Source organism: Amblyomma mixtum, chromosome 6 (assembly GCF_055824585.1).
Source record: "Amblyomma mixtum isolate Tamu chromosome 6, ASM5582458v1, whole genome shotgun sequence".
In the NCBI taxonomy this organism is placed as follows: domain Eukaryota; kingdom Metazoa; phylum Arthropoda; class Arachnida; order Ixodida; family Ixodidae; genus Amblyomma; species Amblyomma mixtum.
Window position 1 is genome coordinate 147814623 of NC_143017.1, and position 14448 is coordinate 147829070.

A 14448-nucleotide genomic window follows, 5' to 3' on the forward strand; every position below is an offset into this window, starting at 1 on the left:
CCAACTATACTGGGGGTGGCGGTGTTGGCAAAATTTTATTGGCTGCACTGCGGTGGTTTTAGGTCAGGGTGGATGATTTCACCGCTTACTTTACTGAGTGGTAGTCCTTATTCTGGGACACATTGGCGGTAGCCGCTGCCCGCGCTCTTTGAACCAGAGCCCTCTGGGACTCCAGGTCCAAGCAGTCAGTCGGACAGGGGGGTGGGGGTGAGGACGCCGGGTTGTATGGAAGCAAATACGGTATAACTGGAAAAAGAGCGGGTCGGTTGCCCGCGGAAGAAATTGCGCGCGATCAGGGGATGCGCGCGCTCTGCCGTCGAAGGCACCTCGCTCTTGGCTGAGAAAAAAAAAAATAACAAAAGCCGCGGTCTGTGTTATATCAATGGGACCGATTTTGGCGGAACGCCCACAAAAGAACGCGAAATTGCATGTTTTGTCTCGAACGGAGTGCGGTTCGTCTGAACACGGCATATATGATACCTCGCAAAATCGGAAACAAATACAGTTCGCGCGTTGACCTCTAATTACGTCGAGAGGTTTTGGCTGAACGGCGTACGTATACATGAAGTATCAAAACACTATTGCAGACACCGAGCCAATGCGAGCCGCGGAAAACTTGCACCGATCAATGTATATTTTTTCAGGTTTGTGCGTTCTCCCATGACAGCGGTATAGCGTTTCTAATTAGCGCCATGCGTCGCGCCTTACGCACATTTACTCGCTTATTTCTCTATACTGTAAGTATTTCTCGGGTTTTTAAAAAGAGGCATAACATCGAGATACCTTCTAGTATATAGCTGCATATTGGTCTCAGGCGTTTTTTTTTTTTCTTCTTCTTTTGCTTTCGTCGAAATGCCGCCGTCAGTACAGCGCAAGTACGGGCAATGGATTTCCTGAATTTTCTTTCATAGAAAAAATTAAGGGGGTGGGGGAGGGGAGGGGGTGATGCAGTTTTCCCAAACAAAGTTTCTCGCAGAGGTCAACTCCATGCGCATTTTTTCGCAGTCAAAACCACTTATCTGGATCTTTGTGGCTGCGTTGACGCTTGCTCGGCAGCAAAAGGCGCATTTATTGCTGAGGAAATTTCATTTAAAAAAAAAACAAAGTTTTTTTTTCTTCTCGCTGCTCGATTCAAACTTGTGGCGTCATGACCAGAATGGACTCCCTGATCATAGTTTGGAAGTGAACGTAAAGGTGAATAGCCCGGCCTCAGAGATCCGCCACGAAATTGCTCCTGACGTCATCGCAGTTTGCGAAAAAGGGCAAGTGCGGCGTGCATGTGGGAAGAGGAAAGAAGGAGGAGGAGTCTTTTTCCTTCATTTCGACCCTAGTGTGAACAGAACAGCGCGGAAAACAAATACACAAAGCGCCATCTGACGGCTGCAGTGTTAATGCTTAATGTAGCGACGCGGCACTAGACGTAATAAGCGAGGCGGGAACTTTGATAGAAGTGAAAAGAACGCAAAAATATCAGGACCGGTTCGATCGAGACAGCCCGTCGCGTGAACAATCGCCGCGGACGCGCGACGTGACCGCACGGCTCACTGCTGTTTAATTATGCAAACACGGGGAAAGTCAAACGCGCGCTGTGGGCTGCAGTCGCATTTTAAAACACCGCAAAGGCCGCTTAGGGGGCAGGCGCGTCCCGCAAAATCCAATCCCTACTATCCCGACTAACGAACCTACCTTAATAGGGTTAACTTTGGTTTGAAAAAACGCCCGTAAACGATTACACGTTTCGCCTCTTATAAAGCAAAAAAAAAAAAAAAAAGTAGAAACATGGCCCTCGTTTCAAAACCAAACCTCACTCAACCGTTGAACAAGAAAGAAAATGTTGTATTATAAAAAAAATTGATAAAAAGAAAGGAGGGGGGCAGTTTAGCTGGCTAGTAATTCGTAGAGTTGATGAGGTTTAAGGCGATGTTTTTTCTCGTCATGTAAAAATGACGACTAGATGAACACCTGTATCGCCCCATGGCTTGAAATTGCCTCCTTTTGAGACGTTTTGTGCCAATTGCCGAGGACGACGTCCAAGAGGTGCTTTTCTGGAGCTATGAGTTATCGTTCTGAGCTAACATACACATCAATGGGATCATATCACCGTCGTACATACGTCGGGGAGAAACGAACACAAAAAATAAATAATCACAGCCAACGACCCGTCACCCAACCCAGTCGCAGCAGCTTAAGTGTAACTATTTTGGAATATTGCACTGCGGCACTACGACAAAGGTGTCTACTACCCAAACCGTTGTGTGAGCGGGCTTCCACACCGTTTAGTTAACGTGGATACTCTGCTCTTTTTGTACCTTTTCGATTGGTCTTTGCTCTCTCTCTCTCTCTCTTTTGGCTCGTTTTCCTCACATGCGTATGTTACAACAATACTAACGTGCAGCGTAGGAGACGCTGCGCTTCGTCAAGTTGACTGCAGACGAACATTCCACACTTCGTCCTCGTCTGCTGCTCTCCTGCACTCTAAACACGAATACGCCTACATGGGAGTAAAAAGAAAGTAAGCTGTCCTGTAGTGCACACCCTTTTATAAAAGGGAGTGCACTGGAGGACAGCTTTACTCCCTTTTTATTCCTTTCTGTTAAGAGTGCAGCCACGTTCGGCCAGTGCGGATCGTGTAATAAACGCTTTAGTTCGTCTACAGCAAATGATATTCTAAGGCTTGCTTCCCCGCACCAAGAGAACAATTGAGGTGAAGCCGCAGCCTAAACATCGCAGGAGCAATCGACAGTGGGAAGAGACAAAACCCAACAAGCAACAATGCAGTATGTTCGTGTTAGCGTATAATTTGCTCCCTTAGCAGACGCTGATGCTTCAACTTGTCAAATCACCCTCCCATCTACCCGCAGTAATACAATTGCGTAAAGGTCTCTCTCTCGAACAGAACATCGCTTTTAGAGTCTGGCACGCGGACGTCAAAGATTGAAAAGGGTATACGAGTACAGATGACCTGTCTTCTCTTCTGCCTTCATTTCTCGCAGCGCTCGAAATTTCGTCGCGACTGTAGCGCGTCCAACAATACGCCCGTCCATTTTTGCTTGCCATCCTTTCCCACTTTCTCTCTTCACTGTGAATCGAAAAATCGTTAACAGCTGAAACATACCAGGATGCACTACCGTCTTTTTTCGCGTACGCACATCCATTCCTGTGCGCTCGACATTGCATTTATCAAAACGGAGGCTTCCCTTGACAGTCGGCAGCAGTACATATAAAAAAAAAAAAGAGTACGTATTAAAGCGACCCGTACTTGAGATTCATAACCGTGATAGAGTGCAGCCTACAGACAGACGCGAACAGTTATACCGCGTGCACCTCGCTTTAAATTCATCGCACTATAGCGGCGCCACCCTTAGCTGCGCTTCGACCAACTCGTATCGGACAGCAGGTCTCTTTTCCTCTCGCCGCGGTCGGAATGAGCAAGATCTTGAGGTTGAACACGTACCAGATTAAGCACGCGTTGTTGATTGAACTCCGTGCGAGGCGGTGGCGACCTTCGACCTTTTTTCCAGTTCTCCCGAGATGTTTAACTGAGTCGGCAACAATGCCGAAAGAGGCACAGAGACAGTTCCGGTTCAACACGCGCGCTCATCTGTCGATATCAGTGCCCGCTTCTTTTTCTTTCTTCCCCCACAAGCAGCCGGGACAGGGAGCAGTGCTCCAAACGCGTTTAGCGGGCCCGGCCTCTCCCCCCGCAGCTGCGCGGCGCGCTCCTACTGATAGGCGCGCTGTGGAGATAATGATAATAGAGTAACGGGCAGGATGACGCCACCGTGGCTCGCGCCAAGAGAGAGAGAGAGCGGATGGGAGAGCGCGCAGCTGTTCCGCTCGATCGGCGCTTTTAAGAAGCCTCTCTTTTTCTAGACGTCCGTGCCTGGCGCGCGCAACCAGCGCGAGATCGCGCTCTGGCACAGCCCGACAGAACGCGCGAGCGATGCTATGTAGGTGGGATCAAAAGACCAAGAAAGACCGGGACCCGTGTTTTGCAGGGATTGTTTTCTCGGTCTGGAATTTCGTTCCTTCGCACACGATGTGCGGGCGCCCCCACACAGGGCCATTCCCACCTTGTACCATGTATAAGGCACGTCAGTGTTTTAACAGTGCATTTCTTAACACGTAGTCTGTGTTGAAAGTACTATCACAATAGAAAAAAAAAAAAAAACGCGAACAATGCGGCGCCTACGCGCTCCGCTGTTCGAATTTGTTTTGACGGCGGTTTTATCTGGGTGGTAAGAAAAAGCCGTTAGAGTCGCCATAGAATGCATTTCGGACAACTTTAGCACCTTTTTGCTAGCATCGAAGCAAAAGTGTGAATAAAAGAAATGCGAACAGCGGAGCGCCTAGGCTCCGCTCTGTTCGCATTTCTTTCCATCATGATGGCACAGATCTCGTTATGAGTGGTCAGTGTTCACAGTCTCCTGAAGATGAGAGCTAGTGCCGTTCTTACCCCTCCAAGAATTAGGATTTCCGTGAATCCGAGAGGAGCTTAGAAGCGAACACCTAAGACTCTGCAAATTTGATAAAGGCTGTACATAATAGGTGTGTGCCAGAAATTTACCGACCCACATTATGGATATGACGCAAAGGCGAAGCTTTTGTTCAGTGTAATGTGTCCACTAATCCACGGGTAGATTTGCAGCAAGTTTAGAAACAGGCAAGGTTAGTACGTGGTGGCGGTGCGCAATGCCAGTGCTTGTTCTGACGATTCATATTTTAAAAAAATAAAGACGGAAAGACAATAAAGCGTAGGCGGCTCTGATTTTCACGAATGTTTCTTCACTCGGGACAGGAAAGAAAGGGGAAGGCGGCCTCCCGCTCGCACCCTTCTCTCCTTTAATCCACCCACAACACACTGCTGCACGCACGACCAAAGCTGGCGGGTCGTCTGTAGTATGGTTCTGTAAAACTTTATATGCCTGAGAAAGAGTCCTGGCTTTCTGCTATGAATTGGACACCGCATGCAGCTCACTCTATTATGACATTGCCGTTTCTCGTCTTCAGTCTGCTCCTACTTCTTTCCCTTCCCCGTTGTGGGGTAGCCGAACAGAGACACTTTGTTGCTCCAGCGACATCTCCGTTAATTTTTATTTATTTACATTAATTTCCAGATATTCGGAACGTCACGAGTACAATACGAGCGCCAGTTCCCCTTAATGCTTAACAGTTCAGTTCGTACACCTACCTATCATGATGCTAAAGATGAGTGCTAACAGAAGTGTTTCTTAGATGTAGAGAGAGCGTGATCGAAACGTCACATAGTGTCGCGAGGTTCATACAGCGTTCATACAGGTCACGTGGTTGTACAAGCCTGTATTTGACCGAGGTTGTGCGCGGGAGCTGTGCTCGAACATATCTGTCCCTGCCGTGCGGAGGAAGCGTGAGGAACTGAGGAAGAACGACCAGCCGATATTTTAACTTCCAAACCTCAGGGCTACAGCCGCGGCTCTGCTGAGGGCAACTGAAGGTGGGCGACGTGCTCATTCAAGCCCACACAAGACGCCTGACCTACTGCTATCTACTGCCTTGCATGTCACCCTGTCACAAATCAATATGGCGTATGAGAGAAAGACAGCCAGATTTCCGCGTAGATTTCACGGAGTGAGTGAGGTGAGTAGGTGATTGAGTGAGTGAGTGAGGGGGTGAGTGAGCGAGTGAGTGACTGAGAGAGTGAGTGAGCGAGTGAGTGAGCGAGGTGAGTGAGTGAGTGAGTGAGGGCGTGAGTGGGTGAGTGAGTGAGGGGGTGAGTGAGTGAGTGAGTCTAGAGCACAAAGGTCTACAACACCCTCAGTGCGCGAACAATCACCGACACTAAACGTTGCAGTATGGATATCGACGCATTGAAAACCCTCATGCCATGCTTCCAAGAAGGCGCCGCAAGCAAAGAAACGTCGTTACTCATCAGCCACCGTTTCGCTTCGCCGGTCGTATCGAGGTTTCTCCGTTCAAAGTGTGCGATCCTTTAGGCTGCACGGCGGCTACAGGTGAATACAGATCCATCAAATGCTTTTCTGTGGCTATCCATTACCTTCAGACCACATGCTCTGCGCTAACTATACATCGACAAATTGTCAGCAACCTCCCTACTAGCTGTACTCACGTTTACTATCGTGCCGTTTTACTATGTGCGGGGGTTAACGATGCATGCAACCTACGCAATAACATGTTAGAGCGGTAATAAAAAGTGCAAGGAAGCTGCCAGTCTTTACGGACTTTGTAACGACGTGATAAGGGGAGCCATGGAGCACTCGCTTTCCCCTCCGCCGTCATAACAGCTCCCACTCCAACATTCGCAAGTATCAATCCCATCTTGATCACGGTGAACGTTGTCGAAAGCGCCTTCTCCTTGGCCCGCCCATACATACGCCCTGAAGAAAAGTCTAAAAGGGCTGCAGGGATTAGTCCCTTCTGAACTAGCTGCGTTGCCACAACCAATAACCCCTCAAAGAGCAACGTGCACTTCTCCGTTACTTCATTATAGGGAATAATTGTAAAGTGATCACAATCCCCAGTAATTCCTTTGGGCTAACCGTTCGTCGCGAGGACTAAATGGCGCAGTTAGTCGCATTTTGCCTTTTTTCGGCTCAGAGTAGCATTCACGTGGGTCTGCAGTTGAATGCATTAGTTTTCGATTACGACGTATCACTACGCCGATGTAATATACCTCAGTTCAAGACATGGTTACCGTGGTGGGAAAGAAGGGACGAATCTTTATCGTGGACAGCGATCGTAAAACTCCGAGTAAAACAGTAATGACGCAACACGTTAGCCAGTAAGTGGAGTGCGGGAGGTAACACAACGTCAACTAAACTACAGCCAACACCTGCACAATTTAACCTGCATGAAGTTCCGTATGCAATTATCGCCGCGAAGGGATGTTGGAAGTTGAACCGAGGAGAGACGCAGTGGAGGAAAAATTGTACCGCCATATCCTTTGCGGGAAGGGTTTCCTGGCGGCTTGAACGATCTGAGCACTCACACGCGAACCTCGCTGTGAACACCGGAAGTCGAAGAGACATCCTGGTGGGCTTCGTGGACGGTGCAAATAACCACGAGGTGCGCAGCGCGTGCCAGATGTTCACAAGCAGGAATATTCCGTTATGCGGCTCGTAAACAACCCACGGTGGTGCTTCGCTGGCCTCCGCCACCACCTCTCGTTACGATCTTGCTGCTTTGCGAAAAGGAACGCACGTGTAATGCGCGCCGCGTTGCGTTACTAGGGTTTAATTCGTGGTTCATTCGCAGCTTCTTTTTGACACGCGGTACAAAGCCTCCTTCCCTCTCTCCCTCCCCAGAACAGACGCTGCGTTTTCGTATTTCGCGCTCGTCATGACGCAGCAGCTGCCGGGCGACGTAATCCCTGCGTTTTCCCGGTCGGCGCCAGAATTTTGCGAAAATTTCGCGCCTCTCCCGCAATCCCCATGTCTACTATGGAAAGTCATACGAATTTTCAAGTTCTACGTTCGTTGCGAGTTAGTTAGTCATTTAGTTAGTTAGTTAGTGATGTTGGAAAGCCATTGACAAACAGACCGAGCCTAGAGAACATGAAATACTACCTCAAGACATATAAAAAAAAAAAACGGAGAGAACATAAACGAATCTCTCTGTTCTCTTTGTCACCAAATAGAATGTCCTTAAATAGAAGCTGTTTTGGCATCCTGTTACATGAAGATGACACGTGGAGTAGCCTACAAGGCATCAAGATAACAGTTGACTCCATCGTGGTCGTCAATATCACGCCATGGTTACTTCCACTACACGACGAAGTCCTCTCCAACTGTATCGTATATTGTACTGAATTGCATTGTATTGTACTGTATCCCTAGCTCATTAACCCAGTACAACGGCCAGCAGCGACCACAGGGACGGACTTCCTAATCTGAAATCTACACGTGACTCTCAACAGCGCCAAACTTTTTCTCGTCCCTTGCAGTTACCCTTCGGAACCATCTGTCATCTGTACTGCGCATTACATAATGCACTGAAATGCAGTTCTTCATATTGATTTCCGCTAATATGTCTCTAACGCGAACTTGTTTCTTTTCCGCAGAGCGATGCGGTGTCCTAAATTTAATATCAAGCTAATTTAACAAGACCCCCCCCCCCCCCCCCCCCCCTCTTGTTTTTATCGGTCGAAGACCCCTTTACAGGCGCATTGACTGCGCCGGCAAGAAGTCGCGTAGCCACGAAACCATGGGATGAAAGCGCTGCATTTGTAGACTTTTGGCTGGTTAAGCTGGTTAAACATTGCACAAATATTGCCGTCAATTACTTACACATGCCTGGCCGTGTTACACTTATTACGGATGCTCACGGCAGTCGGTACCTGCTTTTAATTAACTGCGCAACTTTTAAAATTAGGTGTAAGCTGGTCATCATAAACGACGCACGCGTGGTCCCGACAGACGGAACCAATGTTTGCAAACTCATTCGAGGTCAAGAGACAGCCCATGTTTTTCAGAATCCCAACACACTTCTTAAACTGGGGGATCGACCAAGAATGGGGAGGTAAAGGTTGCTATTCTCCTGTACACAGTAATGGCAAAAGAAAAGCACACGGGAGAGCAACACCGGGGGAGTCTACCACAAGGAGGGCAGGGAGTGAAAAAAGGTAGGAGTTCGTGCTGTCTATGTTTGCGTCTTAACTTCATCGACTTCCATTAATGCCAATCATTACACCGGCGCGCCAGTCTGGCTGAGCTGAGGCCCAGCTTCGACCGTCTGATGTCAGTGCCGCGCAATAAGACGCATTTTATGCTGGCATTTCGCGCCCTTTTTCCTTTTTTCTCTTTATAACGAACTGCTGTATTAGCGCCAAATACATGTACCGGGAGGTTCGTCGGATCAGTGAAACCCCAGATGAGTCTCTGGTGCCGCAGGTTGCAATAAGCCGCTGGCGGTATACACGATACTCAAAGTGATTTATAAATGAGCACGCACAGTTACATTGTATAGACAGGGAAGGATTATTGGCCAACAGGATACCATGGCGAGAGAACTGCAGAACGCGTATGTCCCAGCTGCGCGCCTTTTACGTATTCGCAACTTTTTGTTAAATTCAGATGATCGATTGAGCACGTAGGATGACGTCACCTCGCAACGAAGCGCTGTAAACATACTGTCGCGCTATTCACCCAGGTAAGTACTCACATGGTTAACGAGGGAATGGGTCAAGGCCGTATCTGCTCCATATCAGAGATCATCGTGGCGATGAGTAAATACCGAAAATTATTTCGGCCTCCCGGAGTCCAACTTTGCTTGTGGGTTTGCGTGCGCGAACGCTCAGCCAAATTCTTTGCTTTGCTCGGAATAATTACCGCATCACAATGCCGGCAATATGATCCCATACCCGAGGAGAAAAGCTTGCATGTCCCGACGATGGCCCGCGTCCGGCAGCCAACCAGCCAGTGCTTGGCCCTAGCTACATTGGCTACCGACTCAAGACCGGCGGGGCACCAACCGTCGGCCATTGGCTAATTTCTCTGGGATATGCAGCGCCAGGTATGACGAAATGCAAAGCATCAGTCTTAGTAAGATATATATTTCATAGATGGGTCACTTTTGTCGCTTGAGTCTAAACCGGCGTCGTCCAGAAGGCAGATAAAATATATTAGTAACTTGTGCGGCGCATTTTGTCGGGGCCGATGAAAGATGAAAGTGCCGCCCAAACCCCCCCCCCCCCCTCTTCTTAGTTAAGCAGAGCATTTTGCACATACCAGCGCTTGAAACGTTGCGGTGAACTGTCCCCATTGTTGCACAACGATCGAGTCAGGGCTGCTTTCGCAAGTAATGAAGGGGTACTGCTAACGACAATATAAGCGGAAAAAATAAAGAGATGCATATGCGGCTTCAGTGGCCAGCAACAATGAAACGAAATCTGCACAGCGTAATATGTGCAAGAAAATCGAGCGTTGTGGCTAATTAGCACGACTCTGTCGTAACGGCGAAATCTTGTGCGCGACATGGCCAGGCCTGCCCGGCGTATATACACCATGGCAAAGAGCAACTTACAAGCGCCATCGCAGCTTATCACAGCGTCGAGCCAAGCTTAACAAGCTACCCCGCAGCCCGACGAACAGAAGCAGTACAAAGCCCTTGTTTCATTACAGAGGCGGCTAATTTACCACGCTCGCCTCAAGAAACAAAAGAAAGGCATAAAATCAAGCACGCGCGCGCAGCGTACATTCTGTTCCATTTTCGTCTTTCTATGTTTTGATTCTTCGCTCGTGCGTCGCTCTCGCGTCTCCGCTGCTCCGAAAGCACAGCTGGTCCCACGGAGTCACCTGTTGTAGAATGCACGCACGGCGCTCGACTGAGCCCGCGCCCCGTATTATTATTATTTTTTTTTTCAGACCTTTCGCGCTCTCTCCAGTATGCGCGCGTGCCGCTCTCGCTCACTGGCTACTGACAAACAGCGCTCAGTTTCACTGGCTTTTAACGTTTTAAACAAAAGTGCGCCACTCGAACCGCTGTCAAGCGTGACCTCATCGAACGAACCGCTGCAGTTGCCCACAGGGCGACCAATCTGGACGCGGGAAGCACGAAAAAGCCCCACAGGAAGCGGCCGTGCCTACGCGGCAGCGCTAGGACTCGCTTTCGTCTGCTCGAAGCTGGGAGCAGACGCGGCGCTGCATTCGGTTAGACGCCCCCAGATCCGAGCCCGGTCCACGGACGCCCCAGGAGTTCGCTCACCTAGGGTCCTTGGAAGGGCTGATGTTCCACGCTAGCGAGGGTCCGCAGGTGTCGAGCGTTGCGCGCAAATCGGCCGAGCCTGTTACCGCCACCGAACCGGTCGCCGCCGCAAGTCACCGGTAGTGACGCCAGCGCCGCGCTATCAGCCCGCAACCCCGGCCGGAGCCCTTGACGGCGACGCCGGAGGAGCGGCAAACCTGGCGCCATCTGCGGCGCGGTCGAAACCTCGGGCTGCAACGCCGCCGCCAAGGCGCCAAATTCGCGCGTCCATTGACGCCGCAGGTTTGGTTGCGAAAAAGTGGTTTTAGGGTGACGTCTTAAAAAGAGTACATTGTATAACTTACGCGGATTTGTGTACGTCATGTAGTGTAATAACACCGACTGCCAGACGCCGGCCGCTATGGTTAGCGAGTTAGGAGAGATATTGAGGTGTAGTTGTGCTTCTGGTTAACAAAAAAAAAATCAGAATATAAAAATTAGTAACAGTGTAGCAACTGAAACAACAAGGTTCTGGTGTTATTACTAGCGCACACAGAGAGGCTTTTGGATAATACATGTCACTTGCAGTTATGTAACCTGACTACACCATTTGTTAAACAAACTACGAGCCAATGACATGGTACACAGCACCAAATAGGCTACAGAAATAAAAAAAAGGTTCACAAGTGCCCTTAATTCAGTCATGTGTTGGTAATGCAATAGTATTAGCAGATGTTGGTGACTTGAGTGGAAGTGATGCCACTTCCCTTCCATTAATGCCACTTGCCTCCAGCCAATGGGAAATGCTCCCATCTGTTGATGTACTGGAGATCAGTGGATGCCACTTCCCTAAAGCCAATGGGTGAATTTTATGACTGACCATGCATTTTGGCCCCAAAGACTTCTAATGCTATTGCATTAAAAAAAAAAGAATACCTGGCCATCCCTTCATTATGTTTCAGCCTTCCTAAGCATATTAGGAAAGCTGTAGGGTGGGCTTGTATCATAACTCCCATAGACTTATTCAAAACTGGTCTAACGACACAACAGAAAATAACAGAATGACTATATACAAACAAGAGAGCAATATTCTGACAACTACGCTTTACTCTTCACAACACATCTTGTGCAACATATTGTCCTTGGCACCCAGTGTATAACAGTAATTAAACAAGCAAGAAGGTCCTCTTGTCACACATAAATTTTTAACATAAAATGAAACAACAGAATGGAACGTGAACAAAGCATACGGCAGCAAGTAATGAAACCAAAATGGCTTGGCAAATGTTGTGTTCCCTTAATTCTTTAATGAAGGCTTGGCCTGGAAATGCCTTGCAAGACTTCTAGTTCCCACAACGGATCAAGAACATAATGAGAACGAGCACCAATGGAACAATTTCTTTACATTTTGGAAGACAAAGTGACACAAAAGCCAGACTAAAGTAGGTACTCCAAATATTTGGAATGTCTCCAACTTGTTTTTGGTGCACAGTGCAAACAAAGCAAAATTTAGTTTCAGGCATAACATAAGTCCATTGAAATGTCTACTCATATTGAAGCAGTGCAAAGCATCGAACATCACGCATAAGAATTACTGATTACCGAATGAAAAACAAACAAATAAGAAATATGCAACACTACCACACGGTGTGTCCCTTCTATAACGTTCTAATTAAAAAAAAAAGAGGGGGGAACAAGATAACCTAAACAATGCATTAACTCTTGTACCAAGACATCGTGCTAGTATACAATTGAGGCACTACACCGTAGTTGTCAGGGCATAGCGAAATTCTCACTCTTCACTGTGAATGTCAAAGAGTTTAGCAAGCTCGCTGAAGTCGTCGTATGCTCTGTGCTCGTTTATGATCTTACGCGCCACCGCCATCCGGTTGAAGATGTTCCACAGGACAATGCCCACGACGACGCCATCGTCCCGCAGGTAGAACACCACTCCCTTGTCATAGTCATCGCCCTCGTTCGGGGCTCGCGGCGCAACGTCGCGCATGGCGTTCACGGGCGTCGCCGCGACCGCCGCTGCACCCAGGTCGTCAGCGGTCTCGTCCTGCTGCGTGGAGCGGGCGAACACACCGACTGTCTGGAGGTGCGACTCGACAACGCCGATCGCTTCGTAGCCGACGTCAGGCCCCAGGTCGGACCAGAACATGGACTGGTGCCGATACGGCTTGCGCGCTCCCGTCATGTTTTCGCCCGCCAGCCGCCCAGTCACCACGGCATGATCGTGGTGCTCGACACGGCGCCGGCCGAGCTTGGTGTCGTAGAACGACAGCGCGTCACCGGCTACCCACAGGTTCGTACGGGCTTCGAGCTCGGCGTTGGCTTTGAATCCGCCCAACCGGTCGTCGACTTCGAGGCCCGACGCTTTCGCCAGCTCCGTGCTCGGTTCCAAGCCCACGGCCACGACGACGTGATCGGTGGCGATCTCCTGACCAGAACTGAGCTTCAGCAGCAGCTGGCCGCGGGGTCCCGGGCGCGCATCGGTGATCTGAGTGCTGGACAGCACCTGGACGCCCTCGGCGCGCACCTTGTCCGTCGTCCAGCGGGACAGGTACTCAGGTAGAACACGGCCCATGCTTCCCTTCTCAGAGAACACCTGGTACACTGTAAGCCCTGTCTTGGCGCCTCGTCGGCTCAGCGCGCAAGCCAACTCGCTGCCCAGGAAGCCGCCTCCGACAATCACTACCGACTTCGCACGACGTGACACTTCGTCTAAGGTCTTGAAGTCGGCCACGGTGCGGTAAAGGGTCACCTTGTCGGCCAACTCTGGCTTGTCGAACACGGGCAGGTTCTTGGGTTGACCGCCCGTGGCGATGAGGCACTTACCGTAACGGATTTCGCGGCCGTCCTCCAAAATCGCCTTCTGGGCTTCGGAGTCTATGCGCGCCACTCGGCAGTGGTTGACAACGGCGATGCCGCCCGTCTCACGCTCCATCAGTTGGTCGGGCCTGCAGTAGAAGTCCTCGTGCTCAAAGAAAATGCTTCGCTCCCTGCCGTTCCACTGCTTGAACTTGAGCGTCTTGTGTGCATCCTCGGTGACCCACAGTTCCTTCGACAGCGGCGGCCTCATGTACGGCTTGTACGGCTCCTCCCCTACCACGAGCACCTTCGCCGTCGGGTCGGCGGAACGGATCGCCCGGAAAGCGGAGAAAGAAGCTGTACCGGCGCCAACAAGGAGGTACGGGACAGACTCCGGAATCTTCGTGTACGTGGCTGGCTGCACTTTCGCGCTGCCAAGTCCAAACGATTTCGATTTCGCGGGAGCAGTCTTCTTATCGTCCTGATTCTTCATGGGCGGTGCATCGACATAGTCAAGCGTGCCTGAATACCACGCATACACTGCCGTGCTTGTGAAGAACGCAATGCCGACGAATAAACGGCGGTTGAACCTTCGCTGCGTTTCCTGGAACTTTTCACCCCAGGGCCCCACAAACCCGGGCAAATCATCCATTGTAAGACGCTTGTATGGTACAGACTTGTGGCCATCGCCGTGCGATCCGCCGCTGTAGCGGCGGCAGCCGGGCTGTTTCAGGTAGCTGTTCCGAGCTGTGCGCGCAGCCGAGAGTACCCGTAGAAAAGGTGAATACTTTCGAGGATCAGATATGAACTGCCTCGACAACATTTTCACAAAACAGACTGAAAACACTCCAAGCGTGCTTCACGCACTCACGCACCCATCGACGCCGCCATGTTGAATTTAAAGTCGCGTTGCTTGACTGTGTTTACATTTCGGGCTGACCTTGGCATAGCTACACC

General features: G+C 49.9%; 2 protein-coding genes across 2 annotated transcripts in view; both read right to left on the reverse strand.

Annotated features, from left to right (window-relative positions):
• The window catches only part of LOC149340718 (ras-related protein Rab-27A-like), a 102826-nt gene extending 91958 nt beyond the window's left edge, over positions 1 to 10868 (reverse strand). Inside the window, exon 1 of the mRNA XM_089549555.1 lies at positions 10699 to 10868. The gene's annotated coding sequence lies outside the window, so the exon portion shown is untranslated. The remainder of the gene's footprint in view (positions 1 to 10698) is intronic.
• An 898-nt stretch (positions 10869 to 11766) lies between these two features.
• Positions 11767 to 14394, reverse strand: LOC149340719 (apoptosis-inducing factor 1, mitochondrial-like). The gene has a single exon (XM_089549554.1). The coding sequence runs from the start codon at positions 14312 to 14314 to the stop codon at positions 12470 to 12472; it is 1845 nt and encodes a 614-aa protein (XP_089405680.1). The 5' UTR covers positions 14315 to 14394; the 3' UTR covers positions 11767 to 12469.
• Positions 14395 to 14448: the final 54 nt, after the last annotated feature.

Excerpts from the sequence above, each read along its gene's own strand:
- LOC149340719 (XM_089549554.1), bottom strand. The coding sequence starts at position 14,314 with ATGTTGTCGAGGCAGTTCATATCTGATCCTCGAAAGTATTCACCTTTT.